This window comes from Sparus aurata, chromosome 21 (genome assembly GCF_900880675.1).
Source record: "Sparus aurata chromosome 21, fSpaAur1.1, whole genome shotgun sequence".
Classification (NCBI taxonomy): domain Eukaryota; kingdom Metazoa; phylum Chordata; class Actinopteri; order Spariformes; family Sparidae; genus Sparus; species Sparus aurata.
Genome location: NC_044207.1, coordinates 17,647,800 through 17,672,385, shown reverse-complemented (window position 1 = coordinate 17,672,385; position 24,586 = coordinate 17,647,800). Strand labels below are relative to the sequence as shown.

At 38.7% G+C, this 24,586-nt stretch overlaps 1 protein-coding gene across 1 annotated transcript in view; it reads right to left on the bottom strand.

Annotated features, from left to right (window-relative positions):
• Positions 1–223: 223 nt before the first annotated feature.
• Positions 224–24,586, bottom strand: part of prkci (protein kinase C, iota) — a 32,871-nt gene continuing 8,508 nt past the window's right edge. Inside the window, exons 2-18 of the mRNA XM_030403456.1 lie at positions 24,335–24,456; positions 20,532–20,621; positions 17,789–17,839; positions 17,182–17,267; positions 16,624–16,761; positions 16,445–16,499; positions 13,595–13,650; positions 12,507–12,683; positions 9,671–9,768; positions 8,654–8,740; positions 8,424–8,559; positions 8,213–8,300; positions 7,274–7,399; positions 6,772–6,851; positions 6,361–6,450; positions 2,083–2,198; positions 224–1,986 (exon numbers count right to left, since the gene is read on the bottom strand). Coding sequence (XP_030259316.1) covers positions 1,899–1,986; positions 2,083–2,198; positions 6,361–6,450; positions 6,772–6,851; positions 7,274–7,399; positions 8,213–8,300; positions 8,424–8,559; positions 8,654–8,740; positions 9,671–9,768; positions 12,507–12,683; positions 13,595–13,650; positions 16,445–16,499; positions 16,624–16,761; positions 17,182–17,267; positions 17,789–17,839; positions 20,532–20,621; positions 24,335–24,456 — 1,684 coding nt within the window. The 3' untranslated portion in view covers positions 224–1,898. The remainder of the gene's footprint in view (positions 1,987–2,082; positions 2,199–6,360; positions 6,451–6,771; positions 6,852–7,273; positions 7,400–8,212; positions 8,301–8,423; positions 8,560–8,653; positions 8,741–9,670; positions 9,769–12,506; positions 12,684–13,594; positions 13,651–16,444; positions 16,500–16,623; positions 16,762–17,181; positions 17,268–17,788; positions 17,840–20,531; positions 20,622–24,334; positions 24,457–24,586) is intronic.

The following is a 24,586-nucleotide window of genomic DNA, read 5'->3' as shown; positions in this document are numbered from 1 at the left end:
TGTTTTTGTTTTTTTTTAATAATTCCATTGTTTGTTAACAGTAAATAGCTATTAACAAAACTTAAATTACCATTCATTAATATTGGTTATTAAAGAGTGTTGCCTTCTTATCCTATACAAAAGTTCCTCCGCTGCCCCAGCAGACTTTATATGGTTTACTTATGTATAAAACTGACAGAGTGCTCCTTTAAATGAAGGACAGACTCACACTGACACAAGCACATATTACCACAAGGAGAGAAATAAAATGTTTATTTTACTGTCTGTGTTTTTTTCTTTGCACACTAATAACAAAGTTCAGCAGAGTCCTTTGGGTGGTAAACACCTCCAAAACACAAGTACAACAAATAGTGTTTCCATTGGGTTCACCCAGTACGTTTGGAATCAATGTAGTGATAAAAAAAAAAATTAAAATTAAAATGTGATTCACAAAAAGAGAAATAACAGTAACAAGTGTAACAGATGAATGTGTTCCTCCTCCGGTCACCACGTGAGCCCAAAACATTTTCCAAGTAGAGAGAAGCTTCGATCGGACGAATGTCTGGAGGTTCATGCACCATCACTTTTAGTGTCAGGGGGTGGAGAGCGGCTCTACAGAGCCTTCAGATGCTTCAAAGCAGTTATACAAAATGTCTAATTCAGAAGATGAACAGTGGGTTCGACAGACACAGTTTACAGTTCTCAAGCCTGCCCTGTGTCACGACTTTGGACTTTAAATCGAGCTCTCGTCTTAACAATCACTTTTGATTTTAACAAAAGACATACATGGAATGGAGAAAGTACAAAAAAAGTGATCAGACCATACGTTTCCAAAAGGCATAGTATTAAAAATTAGCAAAAACAAATCTGAATATATAAATTCTATGACATAGGACAGCACATCTTCCTTACTGTACCTTCTTATTCGTACCAGCAAGACATTTTTCTGAAAAATGTTTGTTTGGTCCTGGTGTGAATGTTTGTTTCATGGAGGCTCTGCACAGCGATATGTAACCTCTGTTCCAGCGTTCAGGTATTATGTGCTTCTCTTCCAGCCCATTTCCCTGCATATCGAGCTCTTTCATTCACAGTTTGAGAGTATTCACTCGTTACTAGTGTTGGTTGGATGCTTCTGTTTCCTTCATTCTGGGAGAAGGGACTCGAAGCAGACACCTTCTGTTTTCCAGATGTTGTGTGTTCGTCTAAACAACAAAAGCCTGAACCATTTTGGTTCCGTTACTCAGGCTGGACATTAAACGCTCAGAACAACATATATATAATGACTGCTATGTTGTTAAATAAAAAAAAAAAAGAGAAAAATATATAGATTTTTATCTTTTTGTTTTTTCAAAGGCTAGTGTTATGATTCTTCTTTGCTCTACAGAATGGATGTCGCCACAAAATTCAAAATTATTTTATGATGACTATGTTTTGTCAGACTGTGGCTTGAAGCTAAAAAGGCCTTGTCTAACTTTTTATCCTCAATAGTAGATTCATATATATACAAATAAAATATGCATTGAAAGCACCCCACCAGCTGTAAGGAGAGGATGTTCAGTTTATGTGTCAGGGCGTCACCCCCTGTACAGCAACCTTGGAAGAACTTTGTAGCCTCTTGTTGGCTACCGATAAAGAGGCCCCCGATGAGAAACTTGATATCAGTGCAGATTTACATGATATAAAAATAATTAAGAAAGAAGGTAGGCTTAAGGGCAAGTGGTTATAAATGGCTGAGTGTGAGACTGGTTTTGGCAAATAAGCGTTCTACTGTGCATGTGCGGCCCTCGAACAGAAGGTTGATGTCGTCAGGTTGTCTCGTAACCATGCAGCTTGAGGACACTGAGACGCCACGTAAAACACGTGCATGAGTGTGTGTGTGTGGGTGGTGTGTGTGTGAGCGAGTGCAGACGCCGTGTTGCTCACACACACTCCTCCGCCGACATCAGGAGTGGGTTGATATACTCGAAGCCTTCAAACTCAGACTGGTCGATTTTCTTCACGACATCACTACAATGAGCAAAGGACAAATGTTATAATTTCAAGTGTTTTGTTTTTCTTTTTTAATATAAAAAGATGAAAAAAAGGGGGGGTGTGTGAACTCACTCATCATCAGGCGTGAGCTGGATGGGCTCGTTGGTGAACTGAGCATCGAAGTTGTCCAGTCCGAATTCCCCTGAGATGTTGGGCTTGAATGGAGGGACCACCTGCTTCTGCTCCAGCTGAAACAACAGAAGAGGAATCAGCTTTATTCAGCTTCACTGAAGCATTGGTATTTTGTAAATGCGGACTGATACATCAGTTGGTCGATATTATTGGCTGGTCATAGACATTTCGGTATCAGCATTTAATTCCAAGTGAAATTTTGACTGTTTCAGTGCACTGGTGTCATTTTAGACGCTGAAATGTATTGTTAAACTCTTAAATATCCTTTCTTGACTACATATCATTGTCACACGTGTTTGAAAGCCACATTTGAGCAATGATATATCAACATTGGAATTTTTTACTCTCTAAATTCAGTATTGGCATCAGACCCAATTTTCGAGTATTGGTTGGATTGTAGTATTTTTATATATGATTAATCATTTCAGTTATTTTTCAAGCAAAAAATGGAAAACATTATTTGGTTACAACTTCTGCAAAGGTGAGGATTTGCTTCTTGTCCTTGTCATATATTGGTTAGCTCTGCAACTGATGATTATTCTAATTGTTGATTAATCTGTCAATTACCCTCTCTCTCAATCTTTTAAAAGATCAGAAAATGATGAAAGATCTTTGGAAACTCTTTTTAAGATATTTTACAGGCTAAATGATTAATTGAGAAAAAATAAACTAGTTGTAGCCCTTGAGTGATAGTCAAACTTTATTCAGGCTTATCATTTGTGTGTCATTGATAATTAGCAATATGACACTAAAATCTTTCATTGGCCGGCTCATCATAGAATTTCTTTCCCGTTTCCAGAAATAAAAAGCTGAGTGACCAACACTAACTCCTTACACCAAAAACAATACGAAGCCACAGCCATTAAAACATCAACTAAAATACTTTATTTACTTCTGAATACACTAATCAGTATGTGATGCAGTGCTTCATCTGCCTCTGAACACTACACCCTGTGAGCTCAACATTGCTCCCCCTGCAGGACATTAGGAGCACAGCAGGTCAAACTTTCAGGTTAGTGTGGGTGAGGGAGAGGTGTAGGCGAGTGAGGGAGTGAGAGGGCGGGAGGGGTGTAAGCCGATCCCTCTAGACACTCTGACCGACTGCTGGGTCTCTGCTCCAGACCAAACAGGGAAAAAGAGGTCATGCTGATCCCTGGCGAGCTGCCCTGTCTGTCTGTCACGTCATCCACCAGTGCAAGTCTGTCTATCCACTTGTTAAGGTCATGTCGGTCTGTCTGTCTGAGGAGGTGACATGTGCCTGATCATTTTCACGTGTACAGTACAGAGCTTCAGATGTTCCCTGCCTTTACTTTAAAGACTTTTGACATGATCTTGATATGAAGCTATACAATATGAAACTGAACTATAATGCTTCCAGTGTAACGGAGTTAATTAAAACATAAAAATAAAAGATGACACTTTGTTCTTTAGTAAATACAAATTAAGTCGATTCCATATCTTTAATTTTTAGCAAAATAAAATCAATAAAGAAAATGGATTTCTTACTAAATCTTAACCCTTACAGCCCCTGAATCCCTAAAAATACAATGACAGAAAGCAAAAATATTTGATATTTCAAAAATGTTACTTAAAAACAAAAAAAACTGTCTTTAATCAGAACAATATACATCACTTAACTTAATTCAGCTTCTATCGGTCTTCAACCAAAGATCAGCTGTAATTATAATTTTATTGGTCAAGTTCAAATATATTTTCAGCATTTAACTGTGTGCAACTGTCGAAACATTTTCCGGATCAAATGTTTCAAGCTTAAAGTCAGGTGAGGACAATGAGTCAATTAAACAACTCGTCAACTGACGCAAATTTAATGGCCAAGTATTCCAAACAAATCCATGAAGTGTTATTTTTCAAGCAGAATCATAAAATGTGCTGCTTCTCTGTGTTACATATGATGGTAAATTAGAAATTTTTTGTGCTTTGGACTTTAAACTGATACAAAATGTAATTTGCTGAGTTAAGTGTGCATTTTCACAACATTTCTGACATTTTATTTAATCAAAAAATCTACAGATGAATCAATAAGGAAAATAATGGTAATTTGCCACCAAAGAAAAAGACAACACTAACATCAGTCTGTCAGTATGTTGAGAGGTCATCAAAGCTACTGAGAAAAACTGTGAGACATTAGTGTCATTTTACAGTTCTGGTATCTGTCATAAAACGATAATGTCAGTCACTCTCAAATAACAACGTCTACTCATCACTGAAACTGAGAACAGGAAGATTCATAAATAACCCTACTGTATTTTTAGTCCTAGTTTAACTTACAGTAAATTTACTTGAAGTGATTCTGTAATGCTTCATATAGTCAAGCTGAAGTCAAGCCAGCTTTATTAATAGGGTTTTACAATCCGTACAGAATAGCGGTTGTAAATATGGCCCATATGTTCACTTCCTACACCTTGCTCCACATTCATGGTCGCATTCACAGTTTTAAAGCATCGACAATATAGGTGGATTACACTTAAACACAAGTCACAGCCAAAGGCAAGAAAAACCTCAGACATATGCAATTTCCAATTCCAGTGATCAAGGCTACAAACCATAACACCAACCTCTTCACTTAAGCTTGGTGTACTCCAGTATCTCACTAGGAGAGCAGGTGTGAATCTTCACCAGCCTCACAATTCGATTATAATTCGCCTGTCAATGATTTAATGTGTTGCATCCTCAATTTCCTGAATTACTGCACATGGCTACAAGCAGACAATTAATACGAGCAGTCAGATAAATCTAAACTAATTTTTAAGAGAAAGTCCTCTTCATGAGTCCTCTTCATGAATCAGACTAAAACAGTCTACCATATAAAAAGCTCCACCTTTTCAATACCTGCATCAGTGTAACAAGCAAGGCTCTCCTGCACACACGTGTCTCAGAGCTGGATGGCAAACTTCACAGCCTCCTCCACTTAATAGCTGATGAGCTGGACTCACTGCATTCTTTATGGTTGCAGACGTAGGCTCAGGGTGAAAACAGCTGACGGGGTTCCTCAAATTGTTGTGTTACCAAAGTATTTAATATTTGTGAGAAAGATTTTATAGCTAGGGCCTCATTTTTCTGTCCCAACCTGACCAAGTCCAAGAGAGTAGTAACTGAGCCCGATGCAGTAAATGTAAGCTGAAGCACTGAGCTGGTCATGCAGTTGCCATGGTTACAGTTTGCCTGTTTACCCTGATTGCAGACGTGTACAGTGTAGGTGACTGTGAAAAGGCATTGTTCTATGGTATAAAATAACATTATATTATGTTTAGAATAACGCAAACGCACCATGTCAACTGACATAACCGAACCCGACCCGCACCCAGACATATTACCAGAAATAAGGTAATAATAAATTATAAAAATCCCCCCCACATAAATAACTGATAAAAACACAACTCATCTCCCTGTCATTCTTTTGTTTGAGCAGAACGAGGCCACCTTCACCTGGTTGCAATTTAAATAAATAATATAATAATAAATAAATCAGGGAATCAATATAAAACTGAATATTAGAGAGCTAGACAGACTCTCCAAGGCTCTCATGAGGATTTTCACAATCATACCAATAATGGAAATTCGCTAAAACCAACTTACTTTGATTTTTTTTTTTTTTATCCTGTCCACAATAATATTTGAGATCCTGGCAGCCCAACTTGGAATCTAGACATTTCCACATCCCTGACAAGGAAGTTGGAACAAAACAGTTCCTTAACAATGAAGCCAAGATTAGATTTATTAAAGACTTCTTCATGCCAATGAATTGTTGTTTGTTTCATAATCTGATGGATCAAGACCTCTCTGTCAGACAAATGAAGAGGCATCTTACATCCAGACATCAATTTCCTTTCCATCTTTGCCTCCCATCTTGGTCTGTCTATTTCTGCTGCTGTCAGTCTCTTGCCTGCTTTCCACAAGGACACGACTCATCCCATCTCTAATAACCCTCTGCTCTGACAGAGCTTCTATACCCGCAGGGCAGGAGAGAGAGGGTGACCCTGTGCACTTCAATCTGACCTTCTGCTGTCTGGTAGCAGCTTTCTGGTTTTCCTTCTCCGCAAGATCAATATATGGATTGATTTTAACCTATTTTGCAACCGGCATGCACTGATTTCCTTCTTTGAGATCATGACAAAAATCGTGATGAAGTCGACCAAAGGCACATGAAAAGTAGAGAGAGAGACCTAGAAACACAGGGGATCAAAGTGAATGACTCACAAGGTCCCAGTCGACGTTTCGGAAGAACGGATGGCCCATGATGTCGGCAAAGCCTGTCTGAGGGTGGCAGCCTAGACGCTCCTTAGGATCCTGTGGGAGATCAGTGTGAAAGTAGGGTGAGAGACAGCAGGAGACGATGAGGGAGAAACGAGACAAAAAGTCAAACGGCAGGCAAGAGAGGTGACAAAGAAGAGAATTTGCAAGAAAGGTGTAAAAGAGGAGTGGATTTGGGTGATGGGAAAAGTAAAAATGTACCAGGGGTAGGGTGAAAAGGTGTGAGAGTCAAATTGAGACACAGAGAAGGAAAAAAGAAGACAGTGAGAGATGGCAGTTGACTAAGGCCATAATAATGTCATTCTCAGGGGCCATCAGGAGCCAACACGGTATAATGCCTGCCTGACCCCTTCTTACCTTGTTGAGGAATCCCTTGAGGACGCTGGCGGCTTTGACTGACAACGAGCGGGGAATTCGGATCTGTTTTTCCAATATGACTGCGGAAGGTGAGAGGAAAAGGGAAGAGGAAGAAAAAGGGTGAGACAGACTATCCCTTAAGGCTGAAATGACAGAGGATGGTGCTGACGGTGCTGCAGTTATGAGTTCAGAAGGCTTTCAAATCAAGTGTCAATTGATTTTGATGAAAGCGTCTTGAAATATGACTTTGACAAGCCCTAACATTTTATTTCCCAACAATCCAACACTTTTTCTGGCAGTATATAAAATGCTGGCACATTTTGAAACCGTATTTCCAGACCAAAACACACATGCATTCACACATTTCCCTGTAACAGATGGAACGTGCCTGGTGGCCATTAGAAAGGTGTCATCACAGAGGTGTTGCATGCCTCCACTGCGCTGATTTTTCCTCCAGTTATAAACCTCAGTGTGTGTGTTGGCGTGTGTTGGTGTATGTTACCTTGAAAGAGGTAGTCTTCTGTGTTCTGGTCTGGGTTGTCCGAGCTCCCGACAATATCGAAGGGCGACCGGCCTGCCATCATTTCAAACATCAGCACGCCCAGCGCCCACCAGTCCACACTGAACCCTGAAGACAAACACATGCACATACTCCATATGTTACAAAATCATATTTCTGACAAGGAGGCAGCAGAGATGGAGGAAGGATCATTTAAAACATTATCCTGAAAAAAACATTTTATCTCATTTGTGAAAAAAAAATTAAAGTGAAAAAAAAAAGAAGCCATAATTGCCTATTTTACGGCATAATAAAAGCCATAAAACAGGCAAAAATCCCAGAAAGAGAAAGCGAGAGGTCAGGTAATGGAAAAATAAAGATAAATAAAAGAATAAAATGTATATAAGATGATGAGATGATGACATCACATCAGAGGAATTAAGAAAAGATAAAAAGATTAAGAGCAGTGAAAGACTGGCATTTTGGTCCTTCGGGTGCTTTGTTAAGTATGCCACGTTAGCACTTTTGTGAGCATTGGTCAGTGGCAGCGCTTGCATATTGGATGTCTGCATTCTTTTGCCTCAAATGCAAAGTATTTCCAAACAGCACTCCAGCTGTTTTCTTTGACAATCAAACACCAGTTGTACCACAGTGCGTGCCATCTTTAGTGAGCTATCAATGTGAGCTAACTAGAGCAAATGGGACAGGTAATAAGAAGCAGAGAAGGTGAGAAGCGCAGCTGGTACCGGTGTATTGTTACTGTCCAGCATCAGTGTGAATTACTGTAAGTCACATTGGACAAAAGCGGCTGCTAAATGCCCCAAATTTAGGGTACGTTGAAAACAACTGTACCACTGTAGCATCCATAATCATACCAGCATGCCAGACATCACTCAAACTGTATCGCATTTCTGGTAAGTGCTTGTGTGTCGCAAGCCTCACCGTAGTCCTCTCCTCGCAGTATTTCGGGGGCGATGTAATTGGGGGTACCGCAGAAAGTGCTCGTTGTGTCTCCTGGTCTCAAGCCCTCCTGCAAAAATAAAATGATTGTCTCAGACAGCTGTAAACCGACACTCATGCAGCTCTATAGCAGCTTTTATCCAAAGTGCATCATAGCATCAGCCTTTCATACACAGCAAACTGCAAACCACACCTTGCACATGCCATAGTCTGTAAGTTTGATGTGTCCCTCAGAGTCCAGCAGCACATTGTCCAACTTCAGATCTCTGTAGATGATTCCCCGCTCATGGAGGTAGTTGAGTGCCAGACTGATCTCTGCTGAGTAGAATCTGAAAGACAGAGTTGGGTTTATTTGAAGTCACAATACAAAATGACACAGAATTAATCTTATTCGGTTTAATGAGATGGAAAGCTCGACTCTACCTGGCATGTTCTTCTGGGAGTTTCCTTTGTCTCTGCATGTGGAACATGAGATCTCCACCATTCACATATTCAATAACAAAGAACAGTCTGTAAAAAGAAGCAAATGTTATATTTTTTTGTTTATATTTGAAACTTGAATACTTTATTAGAGGGACCAAAAAAATCTATGTTGTCAATTAGCTTATTACTATTCCAAATTAACACCATTCTTCCAAAGTTAGAACAGATGTGGTTTCATGTGAGATTTCCTTTTTATTCTACACATTTAAATAAATTACACTTTAACGTAATATAACCACACCTATCCAACTACCTTGATGGGGACAAAATGTCAACAAAAACTAAAAAAAAGTTTTTTTGTGATCTCTGATGAGATTCCAAAATGTGTCAATAGATTTTAAAGAGCACTTAGAGTATCTTATTTCCTTAAGCTTGATACAATTAAGTACTTCCACATTTAAATATTTTCTTGTTTTTTGTTTTAAAGATGGAAAAGAGCTATTTCAAGTACTGTCATGCACCAATCAGAACTAGAATCAAAATGTTGTGATATTTACCTGTGTTTCTAATCGACTGTCATCAAATTTGAACAACAGAAACCCAAAAATTCTTAAACTGATGACATCTTGACCTTTCCTGACACACTGGTTATGTCGTAGTTTTTTAATCATCTGATTTTATCTACCCTTATGTGTGTGCAAATAAAGTATTTATAAATAGTATAAAGTCCTTGTGCTTAACTGAGCATTTCCGTTTTCTGATATTTGAACTACTCCAACATATTTTGAAGGAAAACTAAATTTTGTTGCTAGTTACTTTACAGATTCAGATTATTAATACTTTGTCATTATGCATTAGGCGGAAGTAGGACATTTTTAAATTAATTTATTGTATCAGCAATTGATGCATTTTCAATTATTTTAAAAGACATCAAAATCTCCTAAATCTTTTTAATTCTTGCAGGCTTTCTTAAGCCTTGAAAAAAATGTGCGACTCATACAGGAGAGACGCTCTCACCTGCTTTCTGTCTGGAAACAGGAGTGGAGGCCAACCAGGAAGGGATGATTAGAGGCCTGCTCGAATACGTGCTTTTCTGTTTGGACCCAATCAATGTCCTGGAAGAAAAATACACAAAGAACACACCCAAAAGTACATCAGAGATCATTCTGACATTGTACCCTTGAACTTACACAAGCTGAATAAGCAAAGTGCTCGATCGACCATCCTCAAAGACAGAGGCTTGCTCATGTACACGGCGTGCAGCAGCCGGTGAAAAGGGCTGAGCCAGTAGAAGCGGGCTGGTCTCTATCGATGGCTCGGTGATAATATGTGTGGACACGGATGTTGCTCACGCTGGCAGGGCAGGGACAGCACAACACTTCACCATTGATTGAAAGGCACTTGTCAATTTGTCAATCACGCTAAGTGCGTCTAATCAAGGCTAACTACTCCTATTGCCTCTGGCTGTGTAGCTACATGTGTACGTCCAGATCAATTTTTGATGACATGATGGTTTATCTATACCTTCTTAGGAAGACTGATGGCTGAAATGAGGTCTGTCAGCATAACTCTAACAAGTCTTACAGACAAGATACACAAGATGGATGTTCAATCGCATGACAAAAACACTTACTGTGCTATGAATAACAGCTCTCATTGACTGTGCTAATTGTATTAATTATGCATGGCAGTGACAGAGGACGATGAGTTCACAATTAACTAACTCTCTCACATCTCAATAAATGGGGATGTTGTGTTATTGTCACACTGTACAGACTAAATAACGCTTCTGCTCTTGAGATCTTGTACATTTTTCCTTTTTAAGTAGATATCTAACCAATTTTCACGTTTAAGTGGCTATCAACAAATAAGCAAATCTAAAGCTGAAGCAATTAGTCAATTAATTTGTCAGTTAATCAAGATTAACAAATATTCTGATAAGATATTAATCGTTTTTAAAGAAAAACACAACAATTATTCTCGGTTTCCAGCCTCTTCAATTTCAGGATTTGCTGCTTTTATCTGTTTGTATGATTGGTATATGAATAACTTTGAGTTCTGGACTGTTAATCGGGCAAAATGTGACATCTGAATACGTCCCTTGGGCATTTGGAAACAGACGGAATTTCTCCACAGTTTTCTAATGATTTATAGTGTAAACAATTTAACAGCTGATAAAACAAGTGACTGATTAATCAAACAATTGTTAGTTATAGCTTTAGAAACACCCTCCTCAATATATATGACTAAACTGCAGCAGAAGCAGTGGTTCAAATAATAGTTGTGTATCAATATGCAGATCAAACCTCAGCATGAAATAGAAAAGACCTCTGGGCTGATTTTTGTCTTTGATGTTGAGGATATTAATGCAAATTTCCCTCTTTAACACACCTTCAAACTGCATATATAGATACAAAGAAAGCATACATGGTATTGTAAAGGAAAAGTTTCTTTTTATGGAGTTAAAACATAACTAAGGAAGGCTTTTAATAGCATTTAATCTTCAGAATCCTCTTATTGATTATAATGTGGTCAGTGGGGAAAGACATCTTGTGTCTTTGTGTTGTTTTTGTTGTACACAGTATTATACCTTAAACCATGGAGGTGCTGCAGTAATACAAGGCTGTTGGGCTTTCACCACATATTTGGTCACTGCTCTGTGACATTCATTAATTCTGTCCTGACTCATTTTTCCTTTTGCTGCGAGGGAAAACAGTGTTTGCTCCTCACCAGGGTGCCCTGCTACTGCTGCACAAGTCTTAGAAGCTGAAGTAAAAGACAGTGGAACTAATATTCTCCGCAAATATCAACTTGCATGCGCAATGCATTTTATTTTATTTAATTAACTGAGGTAGTGCGGCTTTAGGTCACGGAATACAGTGCAACACTGTATTCACTCGTTATCCTCAAGTCATCAAAAATGCCACAAGTTCTTACTTTAGCATGATGGAAGGTAGATAAATATTTACACATGGGACTTGTCAGTCACCTGCTACAAATATTGCCCGTCACAGCTGTTCAGCTGACTTTGCTTAAGTGTAGCAACACTTTGGAGTGGTTAAGTCATAATGAATCCAACCCTGGTTCCAAAAAGCTGGGACGCTGTGTAAAACATAAATGAATCAGAATGCAACTATTAGCAAACTAATTGTGTTTACTGACAACAATTTAATGAAGTGATGCTGAGCCCATGTAGTAATATCCTTTATACAATGTATTTCAACCGCGACACTTTCACCTGTTCGCAATGAATGGGTTTACCTGTGGAATGTTCCAAACAGGTGTTTTTGGAGCAAACCACAGCTTTCTCAGTCTTTTGTTGCTCCTTTCCTAACTTGTTTGAAACATGTTGCTGGCATCAAATTCACAATAAATATAAATTTACAAAAATCAATGGAGTTGATGATGTAAAATATTACTTATTACAATCTTTGCCCTGTTTTAAATTGAGTATGTGTCAAAAAGGGTTAGCAAATGATCACATTCTGTTTTATTCTGTCCCAACTTTTTGGAATCTGGGTTGTAAGTTAAGTGGATCTGCCATGTTCAGTCAGTCAGTCTTGTTAGCACATGTTTGTATACGTCACCAGTTTTTGTTTCTTTGTAGACGCCTGTAGTGTCAGAAAGAGGCACAAGAGACAATCTAAGAGATGTTGTGTATGAGAGATTTGATTAGGGATTCATTAGCCATGGAGCTCAGCGAATTTGTTTTTTTTACCCACATTGGAACAGGCTTTCAGAACCAATCCCTAATTATAACTCCATAAAAAGTAACTATATCACTTTAATCAAAACCTAGTAACTTGTAAGTAATTTTGCACAACTTTGATGATCACAAATCTTCATTGTTTACCTCATCGTCATTGACCAGCTCCTTCTTCACCACCTTCATGGCGTAGATCCGCTCTGTCTTTTTCAGCTGCACCAGCAGCACCTTGGCGTAACTGCCTCTGCCGATGACCCTCAGCAGGTCGAAGTCTGCCAGACCGAGGCTGGAAGGTGATTTCCCCGTGTCCCTACTGCTCCGCGCCTGGGGGGTGGTAAACACAGAGAGAGAGGACAAGCATGAGAGACCATCGGACAAAGACGTAATGTGATGAACATAAAGTTGACTCTCAGGCAACACTTCAGCTTTTCTCAAGATTTCTCAACTGTTCTCAGGATTTTTAATGAATTATTGAGATAGCTGGCTTTATTTGATTTCCTTTGGTGGGTTTATAAATGAAGTTTAAACCAGCACCAGTTTTTTTTTTACATTAAATCTTAGTAATTACTTTCTTGTCTGTATCAAATATAAGCAAATTGCCTCCATTAGATGAAGCGCTTGCTGTATTAGTTCCACTTCTGGGTAAACCTGACTACACCTTCACCATTTCCTTACCCGTCCCTCCTGTAATCAGTTCTGTAGTGAACCATTCCCTCTACCTATCCATCTAACCTCCCTTCACGTAACAACCCCTATCCCCAGAGCCAGACATGGAACTGTGGATAAGATCATCTGGCTTGCCCTCTTTTATCTCAGTCTATCTGTGTCCAACTCGATCCATTCTTTTCCCACCTTCGGCTCTCCAACAACCCCCCTCCAACCTCAAACTACATCCCTGGCCATTAATCAGTCTCTGGTGTTAAAAGGTTACTTTATTAGCTCCACCAAAGGAAATCAATACCTACAGCACTGCAAGGGTGCCTACGTCTGCACGCTCTCTATATCACACAAGCACAGCAGGTGGAAGAAGGATCACCCAGATGAACAGAATGGCAAAATATGCCAGGGAAAAAAGTCCTGTTTCCAATTGCAGGTGATCTAATTATCTCACACACAAACTGCACTGATTTGTTTCTCAAAATATAGATATAAACACACACATATCAGTCTATTCATGAGAGATTGACAGACTATGAGTCACACATCAAGAGAGTTTCAGAAGATTTCTCTCTCACCTCTTTCTCCTCTCCATCGTAAGGCAAGCTTTCTCTGGAGTCTTTATTCTGGGGGCCTGAGAGAGAGAGGATGAAAGTGACAGACAGACAGAAGGAGAGGGGGAGGCAGAGGAAAAAAAAAGGACCGATGAGACAAGGAGGAGGAAAAAGTAGGTGAGAGACAGTCACACGCTTTGTTCACAGCCCTGCAGTGTCAGAGTAATTTCTCTCTCTGCTCAGTGAGAAAAGAAAATACCCTTTTGTGGCTTTAACAATACAACAAAACCAGAATATTTAAAATAAGATCTTAAAGTAACTCTGCTTTTTACATACATGCAGAGCAGAAACGCATCTCATCTCATCAATTCATCATGTTCAAGACAGATGCTGATCAAGAACTGTTTCTTCCAACTGCGGAAAAATAAGAACAATTGTATCTAGGCCTGAACTGGAGATGATTGTGCATGCTTTTATTTCGTCTCGACTGGACTATTGTAATAGCCTTTTTACATGTTTTACTAAGAAAGTGCTGGAACGTCTCCAAACCGTCCAGAATGCTGCTGCAAGACTTTTAGAGCACATATCACCCCGGTTTTAGCCTCGCTCCACTGGTTGCCAGTTCATTTTAGAACCCATTTTAAAATTTTAGTCCTTACTTTTAGAGCCCTGCATGGACAAGCCCCCCGTTACATCTCTGATCTGATCCAACTCCACACCCCCTCCCGTAGTCTCAGGTCATCAGGCCAAATGCTGCTAGTAGTCCCTCACACTCATTTTAAGACTAGAGGGGACCGATCTTTTAAAGCGGTTGCACCTAGGCTTTGGAATGACTTGCCTCTCTCTGTACGCTGCTTGAACACAGTCGATTCTTTTAAAAAGCACCTAAAGACGATTTTATTTGAGCGGGCGTATAGTTTGAATTAGGGTTTTAGAGCTGAAGGATTCCTCTCTTGTTGCTGTTTGTTTGTTGCTTTTTTATTGTTCTCCACTCTATTTATTGTGTTTTATTTGCCATTGCTTTTATTTGTTGTATTTTATTTGTGAAGCACTTTGTGATTTCTATCTGTGAAAAGTGATATATAAATAAAGATTACTTACTTACTTACTTTTCAAAACAGAATTTAACAAAGATATCTGTATCCACAGCCCTTTCATACAGCCTTTTCGAGTTGGAAAATACTGTCGTCGTTCTGACTCAACGTCTGTATTAAAGTTACAGAGGGGGAATAAGGGTTCAGTTTCATTCTGCCTCTGATCCACCAGCGGAGGTAGTAACACAGCCGAAAACAGTGTCCATCCTAAGCAGCGAGAGCCAGCCAGCTCATAATCACGGTGATTATGTGTCGTGATTTCGAGAAAAAAATTACATTTACAATATCTTTTCTCACCTTCCACTATTGTGTTATGGTATTAACTGTCTTTTGCAATTTATTAAGAAAAATAAATCACCAAAATAAATGAGGAAAAGTCAGTGACTCGGTCCACACTCCCACAAGTCTTCAATGACCTTTTACCCCCAGAAAACAGATACCCCCCTCCTCAAGTGAGAGCCAGACATAGTCTGCTATTTACTGATGGTGACTATGAGATGTCATTTAGAGCAAAAAACACTTTGTCACTTTTTATGGCACATGGTGGATCAGGATCTCAATCACAATACACCAACATTTTTAGATAAACAGGTGCCAATGTGTCAATTAATTGATCAGTCAATTGAAAGAAAATTAGTTGACAACTGTTTTGATAATAGTTTTAACAATTTAAGACATATTTCTATGAAAAAATGTGAAACTTTCACTGATCCCACCTGCTTAAATGATGAATGAAAGAATTTGCTGCATTTCTTGTCATTTATAATATTAAATGAAGAATCATTTGGTTGTAGACAAAAGAAGCAAAATAAAGATGTCAAAGAAATTATGATGAGCATTTTTCACATTTTCTTTACATTTTATAGACTAAATGATTAATTAAACAGTTGACAGATTAATTGTGCCGCCCTATTTTCCATGATTGCACCCCACACCTCTGGGGTGGCCTATGAGTAGTTATAGTAAAAGACGTTTCAGACCATCCTAAGCACTCTCATACCAGTCAGCCTCTCGACCACCTGACTGGACTTAAGTCTGGTGCTGTAGGTTAACCCCAAATGCAGCTGACCGACTTGTAGTCTGGGTGGTCACTGCTGTGTTAATGCCAACAGGAAATATGGGTAGAGAGAGGGGTATGACATGCAACAAAGGTCCTACACTTGAATTGACCCATGATTGCTGCAGTTATTTGAACCACTGCAGTTATTTATTGTATTTTAACCACTAGGCTATCACAATCCCCTGATTTAGCCTTTTTGCAAAAATAAAACAAGATGTTTTTAAAGATTTACATCTTCCAAACAGATGAAGTTGCTCTGGGATTTAGAGCCACACACAAACTGGGGAAGTGTTGGGAGACCAGCTAATGCACTGTTTGGTTCTGGTCTTCTTTTATGGGATTTGTTGACATTAACAACAGTAAGACCGCAGCAGTCTTATCTTTTAGGAGCAGTGTTGTAAAGCTGCAGGCAATGAGTCAGTTTAAATCCTCATGTCAAAAAAAGGCAAAGAGATTCAAAAGTGAGAGAGTAAAATGGGAGTAAAATGTAAAAACTTTGCACTGATGTTTCAAACGCATATAAATTAACAACTCTGATACTTAAAGAACAGTGTTATGGTCTTTTCTTAATTTTTGAGATTGTAAACCAAAACCATTTCCTTTTTTAAAAGAGAGGAGCTCAATGCTTCTGACTTCTGAGTACCATTTGAACACTTTAAGTGTGTGTATACATGAGGGTGTGTGTGTGTGTGTGTGTGTGTGTGTGTGTGTGTGTGTTACCTGGCTGTTCAGTTGGGTCTAATGGACTTGATGGTGTTCCAGGCATCATTGGTTCCTACACAACAGTCACCATTAAGTATTATCATAGAAAAAAATACAATATTAAGACTATATGTATGACCAATAGATCATAACAAGGCACTTCAGGCCATCGAGCTAATGAGTATGACATTAGTCACCTGGAACATTGGTCTGCCACACTCCACTGTGACCAGTTTATGGCACTTCTTGTGCACCAGCAGTTTGCAGTTGATGCATTTGTAACCTTGTCTTCCCAGACCCCAGATTCGGTCTGCACAGATGGCACAGTGGGCTCGCTGCTCATGAAGGTAGACGGAGAGAGATAATCATTACAAACAAGCACAGATTATATTCCAGGGGATGAAAGAGACACAGTGATGGCTTCTGAAACATGTAGCCGTGCTGGACAGGAATTAAACTGTAGCAGAGCCATCGCTCTGTGTCACCACCACCCTTCTTACTCCATCAATCAATCAATACGAAGACAAATTACTCTGGCCCAGTGGACATCTCATTCTTCTTTAAATACAAATCCAGCACCTAAGCTTTGAAACGGCATTGTGTTTAGGTTTTACTTGTAAAAACAGAAGATATTTCCCCCATTACAATAATTCAACAATGTAAAGTATATGAAATACACAATATTAAATATATAGTAGAGACGTATGAGTGAAGAGCCTTTAGGTGCACAATACTAAGACAGTGTCATGTCTCACCCTGTTGAATCTCTTGGCCTGAAAGGCGTGACCACTGGCATAGTAAAGCTTCCTCCAGCGCCGCGCTCCACGCCGATATATAGACTCTGTGAAAAGAGGAAAAGGAGGGCTTCTGCTTTACATGTTTGTATGCATTTGTCTAAAAGTTTATAGGAAATCAGTCCACTTTGACATATGAGGTAACTACATTAGGTGACAATTTAAGTGTCTTGTGGTAAAGCTAAAGTAAGCTCAGTGTCCTGTAAAGTGTCACACTCTCCTGTTGATTTTTGGAGGCCAGAATTAACACCATCACTAAGATGTGCATGAATGTGTAACTTCAGAGTTTCAAACTGTGGGAATTTTGAGCGCCGAGTTTCACACACACTTTTATGCTTTAAATCTGTCTCTTTAGAGCCCGGACCAAATATCTGTTGGCCATAATTGGGCGTTATGAACTAACTTTTTTAAAAAGAGATTATGACATATAAAATGATGCTCCGGGGGTAATTTAGGAATTTGCTTATGTGCTTCAAATTTGACATGAATAAATAAAGTAAAAACAGGTTTCTTTGGGACCTCAGCTAACAGATTATGTGAAATTGAAGAAGTAAATGGTTCAACTCACTGTCTTCTCCCGGACAGGGCATGCCAGGTTTCTCTGGTACACATGGGAACACTAGGAAGCAGAAAAAAGAAAAGAAAAACACAGCTACATTTAGAAAAATATTTTTTATCCAAGGGAGGCAAGTCTGGCAGTATTCATGTCTGATCGTCGTATATTTTCAACTTCCTCTCATCACTACAGCTGTTACAGCCACCTGTACCAACCAGTCACCCCAGCAATTCATGATGAAATTCACTCATGTTGTTTTTACGATGGTGCCAGTTTATATGTGTCTGTGCAGCATACAGTCAAGAGGGAAAAGACATAGTCTCAAAGAAGCCGACAAATTATTTGTGTGTGCATGTTTTTTGTGTGTGTGTGTGTGTGTGTGTAAGAGAGAGAGAGAGAGAGGGAGAGACGGATTGAGCTAGACTGGGGGCAGTGTGAGTCAGAGGCGAGGCGTGGGATACAGCCGACAAGCTCGTTAACGAGCAGACCTGGCGACCCCCCTGCGGCACGGTGACGTCTGTCTTCCCCCCCCCCCCCCCCCCCCCCCAAAATACCCTCCTCCGTTCATCCTCTGCCGTCATGCTGGCATCCACTGTACTCTTGACCCTTCACCTCTGACTTGATTAAAACTTTACATTAACCACACAGGCAGCTTCTGTCCCCGCTACCCCCAGGTTATATGCTTATCCACACAGAGACTGTCAATCAAATGTTCCATATAATTCCACATATACGACCTCTGCCGCTAGCTCCGCACCCAGCGTCTGAGTTTAGCCCTGACCTCCGGATTCATGAAGCTGTACAAGTATTTGTCAAGACTGCTGAGCTTAGACGAGGATGTGAACTAGCTCGAGGGCTCGTAGACAGACGTCAACAGCGGAAGTAATGTTGTTTTCACAGGTCAGTGCGGCGTGAACCATATCTTTTAATGCTTCCTTGTGTACATTATCAGGATGTCTTTGCTCAGATTGAACAGAAATGTGACATGCACATTTGAAGAACATTAAAGCAAAGGGTATCAGCTTGTCAAATGTCAAGATTAGTGGTAAACTAATTCTAAATCTGTCATTTGCATTTTTGTTGCATTTCATAATGCTAGAAAAGAACAAAAACAAAATCAGATTCAAACTATTTTCAGAGATAAGACAATTGAAGACAACACGTACGCAAAAATCTAAACATTTTGAGCAGGATTTCCTGGAAATCAGGAAATGTTGGGTTTTCATCAGCAGTAACTAAACACAACTCCAAGAACAGTTAACCTGCCCCAGATGATGAGATCAAAACCTGTATCCAGCATGCCTGCTGACCAATCAGATCAGTTATCATTCCCACAGGATACCAACATGGACTACAGCTGACTTTTACAAAGTGACACATTACAAAGAACAAAAGATATCTTAACAGAGTTGTAGATACATTTTGTGGTTCCAACAAACAGCGGGATAGTTTATGACACTCAATACATGATAACGTTAATAGCTGCTTTTTAATTCCCAAAAGGATTCCTGAGAGTGTTAATGCTTTTACATTCGACACTCTTTCATCAGCTCAGCATGACACAAGGTGACTTGATGATGATGATAATTGGAAAGTTTAATTCTTTAGCTCCTGGGATTATAAATGCAACACGTCTGTCAAATATACCTTTTTTGGCATCAATTAATTTTCTTACTTTACTTTTAACTTTTTGTATCTGATTCACAGATAGAATTAGAGTCAAAATTATTCAGCATGAGATAAAAAAAATAAAAAATAATAATACTATATTCTAAATACATGTATAGTAATTCCCACACAAATTATTCTGTTCCAATTGCATGAATCTTTTGCAGATAATTCATCTTGTTGAATATGAGTTTCTGCTGTCGCAATAACAGAATTTTTCCTGCAGGTATCATGTTCCATCTCATATCAAATTATATACGCTTCACTAATATTTCTGATTGACAATGACACTTCTTTCGTTCAAATGTGCTGGATATGAAGCTAAAACCTGGAGTTAATTGGGTAAGTTGATATACGTTTTGTGACACAACCTACAATACACTAAATTGCTGTTGATGTATATATTTAAGCCTAAGTGTTTCAAAAGTCTATATCGTGTTAGGCTTTTTAAAGAGATATATCACATAGATTTATCTGTATGGTGATTAAAAACTCAAGTCTTGAGGCTGCCATAATTCCTCGATACTTTGATAGATCTGTTTATATTAGTACTGTCTGTAAACACAGGAGTTAAGAAGACCGTTTTTATTATGATATGCAGGAAAACTACAATTATATAATACAGGATAACCCACCTTTTCTACTATATTTTGTAAAATATATTAGTTAGTTTTAAGAACAAAATTTCCCCACGTCGTGGCAATATATAGATTTTTCACTTAAAGATTAATTGTAATCAGCAGCAGGCAGTTAATTACTAAACAGTCAAGTTTTTTCCTGGATGATCTGTGTTGGCACTGCTCATTAGTTGTGATCCAGGGCCTGAGGTCTTGTAAACTGTAGCTCAATGAACAGTAATGGAAAATACTGTAATACTGCCAACTTGACTGATGATCAAAAGCTCAACAAAGAGATCAGCGGACCGGTCGAGGAGCAGAGAGTCAAAATATAACAGGCTTCTCATCTGGACCAAGCATCTGGTGTGAAGTAACATCTAACTGGTTACAGGACATGAGGACATCCTGTGAGTTAAATCCCGAAACTGTACACGATATGTTAGAAGTTCTGCCTGTGTGAGGAGGCTCACCGTGGATAATGAGCTCCGAGTCTTTGTTGAGTTCGTAGAGACGCAGTGCTTCTTCCAACTCCAGCTGTGACGACACAGTGCAGGGGTCACCTAACAGCAGAGGAGACACCAGATGTTATTCACCACTTTAAAGTACAGACAATAAACCAGGTTGATGCAAGAACTCAGGTGAAGGACAACCATCAGAGAATGTTTTTACATCCTCTGCACTAACCACATTTCTGTAAAGCTACATTTACTTTGAATTGATTTGTACCTTCCTGAGGGACTAAAGCTGGCATAGATTAAGTATAGTAGTGAGAGACAAAGACAATATATCACCTTTCATTTTGTTAAACCATTTGGACGGGCAGCAGAATGAAAGTTGTTTCTTACTGTGCGACTATGAAAATCATTTAAAACTTTACAATTAACTCACTGTTTATAACTTTAATTATCTGTGACATGAGTGGAAATTAAAAAAGACAATTAATCAGTAACTATCTTGATACTTGTATAATTGGTTCGTGATAATTTTAAATATTTTGCATGTTTCAGATACTGAAATACAAGGATTTTATGCTTTTCTTTGTCATTCGTGACAGTAATTTGAAGATGTCTTGGAATAATTTTCACAACATTTTCAAACATTTTCTAGACAAAAACATTCATCAGGAAAATAACTGGCTGATTAATAGAAAATAAAAAAAGTTGCATCTGCTACAGGTAAAAAAATTAAAATAATTTGCACTGCTGCTACACTGAAACAGTTCGTGTCTCAAGTTTTCTATCTTGTTTTGATCACATTTTTGTCAGAAAGATAATAATCCAAGTCCTTTTCGTGCCCCTTATTAAGTGCTTGTATTAACACAAATCGATTTTTTTCACATAAGTAAATGAGGGAAACCAGGCTTCTCATTTGCATGACATGTTGGAGATCAGGTAAATGCAGAAAATCTGCATTGACCAGGTTAGCCAGGTTAGCCAGGAGACATATTATGCCTTTTTCTCGGTTCCTCATTCTATTTGGGTTACTGCTAAAATAGGTTTACATGCTTTAATGCTCAAAAACCACACCGGCCAGCACTGCACACAACGTCTTCAGTCGGCTCAGTGTCTTCAGCTTCCAATTAGCTTCACTTCTACTATAAATATAGGCCTCAATCATGCAAATGTGTAACATGGTGATGTAGTCTGATGTGGGAGCAGGAAGAGGAACAACTGGAGAGGTGTTTCAGGCTTTTCAAGAGCAGTGTTTTCTGTGGGAGAGAGGAGCCCCCATTGGTGTGGACTTTGGCCTTTTTAACTATCAGTAGCTGAATAACACACTGAAGAAAGTGAAATAATTAAAAAGCACAATAGGTCTCATATAATACACATAAATAAAAGACAAGAAAACAAAAGACAATAAAGTAGTACATATACTGGATTTCCAGTTCCCAAAGCAAAAGGTTGTAAGTATAAAAGGTGAGTAATACAAGGCCAGCACTGACATTAAAAAAAGAAACATAAAACTATTGCAGGTGTGATAGGAGTTGCACTACATGACCTTTCTCCAAGTAAATGTTGAAAAAAGTGTGTGGGTGAGAGAGAACATCTGCTGCAGCCATTCCACATAGTTTTAATTGTACAAGCCTATTTGTACAGTGCTCAGTCTAAGTCAATAATTAAAATACCACTCAGACGCAGATCTAATTATTTCCTTATCATTACCAGATAGAGTCAAGTGTTTTTCTGAGAGAGGTAGTGATGTCATGGACTCTATTCTTAGTGATCTACCAAATGAATCACAACTACAGCCTGCTGATTTTATAAATAGCTCCAGAACAGAAACTATGACACAAAGTGTGTATCTAAGATAATATATCTAGATAACAGACATACAACAGCAGTGGGTGGACTGGGACAACCATGAAGTAAAGGTAGCATGTGGTGTCCTACACTGTCTGATTTTATCTTTACTCGAAAGTTTTGGTTTCAGGGGGTGTCGTACAATTTGTGAATGCGGCTTCAATGTGTGTTACAGAGAAAATCAAACAAGAACAGAGACAAATAATTTAAATGAGTACAAAAAAACGAGTCACTAATACAGCTGAATCCCTCACTTAACCAATTGTCCTCATGTCAGTAAATTCAGAGAGCTTTTGACAAAACTTTGCAGTGTGTTGGTTTTTTTATTTCCTGGTGGGATTTATAAAGCACATTTTTCTAATGCATCTAATGTTTGTAAGACAAGTGCATATAATTAAACGTCACTGTGGGGCAAAACATTTTACAGTGTTAAAAGAACCTTGTCAGTGCTCTCTGGTGGTAAAACCATCACATTATATTTCTAAATGACAAAAATATCTTATTGTCCCCTTGTCAAATTCTTTAACCTTCAGTATGGATTGTGAGCACACATGCGCTTGTGGAAATAAATAAATAAATAAATGAATAAATGAATGAATGAATGAATGAATGAATGAATGAATAAAAAAAAAAATACTGTTGCTGCACCAGAAATGGCATATTGGCCCAAATATGTGACATGGTTTTCTTTGTCTCCCACTGTCTTTGCTGCGGAAAGAGATCGAGATCTGAATCATCTGTCAAGCAGAAATACCACTGTCAAAGAGCTCAAAAAGTTAAAAACTGATTCTTAAAAATGCAGAGAAATTCTTTTCGTGGAACCAACATCAGTAGTCTCGTCTACAATTTCTGACTTTATACTTGCATTGGCATTTAAGGCCAACTGACCTGTTGATTAAATCAACAGATTTAGGTTTATAAAATGTCAACATGGTAATTCACCTGTAACAACTTCCTGCCACTCCCAGTTTAAGCAACACTTCCTGGTTTAAACCCTGCCTATTACGAATATGACTTTGGTTACAGACAATTTAGTTGGCTGAACAGGTACAGACAGAAATTCAACTGATTGTTTAAGAATTTCAGCTTTGATTGGTGAGCTCTTTGAAATTATAACTCATCCATTCCACTTGTGGCATATAGTTATTTGTCACAGTCATTAAAAGTTGTTGTTTGTGTTTACCTTTGTTTCAACTCAACTTTTTATAACACATGGAGGAAGATACCATGAGTGCAATACTTCTTTAAAGTCACTCAGAAAAATAGTCACTTTATAAAGTTTTTAATTTGTAGCAGATCAAGCGGAAGCTGTTGGTGCCATTTGTTACCTTTGAACCAGGGTTACAAAATAATTAAATACAGGTACAGTTTCCAATTATCTCGGTAATGACACAAGTTCACATTGCAGAGCTTTATGTATGTGGTTTCCATGGATGGGGCAGTGTGAGACACACACAGCTACCACTGAAGTACTTCGTTATGACCATCAAGCAGCTTTTCTTTCTCAGACAGGCTAATGACTCCAGTGGTTGTATGTGGGTGGCTACCAGTGCGAGCTGATCTGAGCCTAATGAGTTTGGGCAGGCTGACCTTATCCTGAGCAGAGCGATGTGACGGCTCCATCTTTCCTATGACACTATTACTGCTGCCTGAGTAACTGGTAGATAACAACAAGGAATTGGGTAGGGGGATGTACCCTTTCTTGACTGACAAGAAAAAACTGAGTCTTTACAGTCAAGTGGCAAGACTGTGTGTGATCCTTCGAGCATGTGCTCATTTTAACACATGGAACTGCCAAATGCTGGCAAAATCAGCCAGTGGCCTCTAAATGTTTTAATCTACTTGAAGATGTTGCATATAACCTTGACTTTATTTTTATTTTGTAAACAAACAGACAAAAAAATCCGGCAATTCTGGCTGGTCGTCTTGAAGTACAGATGGAAAAATAATAAAAGATGGAAGAGAAGACATACCTTCCTCATCGATCCACTTCATGGTGAAGAGCTGGTCGTTGTCCATGGAGCACATGTCCCTCACCTCTCCGTACAGACCCTCAAATGAGATGGACGGCTCAAAATGAGTGATCATGATGTCCCTGCAAAGAAGACAAATTTCATATTATAAAAAATATATATCACGTAATTTCAATTTTTGTATTTTTTAAGACGATAGCAATTGTGATATGATTCATGATTCCTGGGACTGATCATTTTTGCATCACAAAA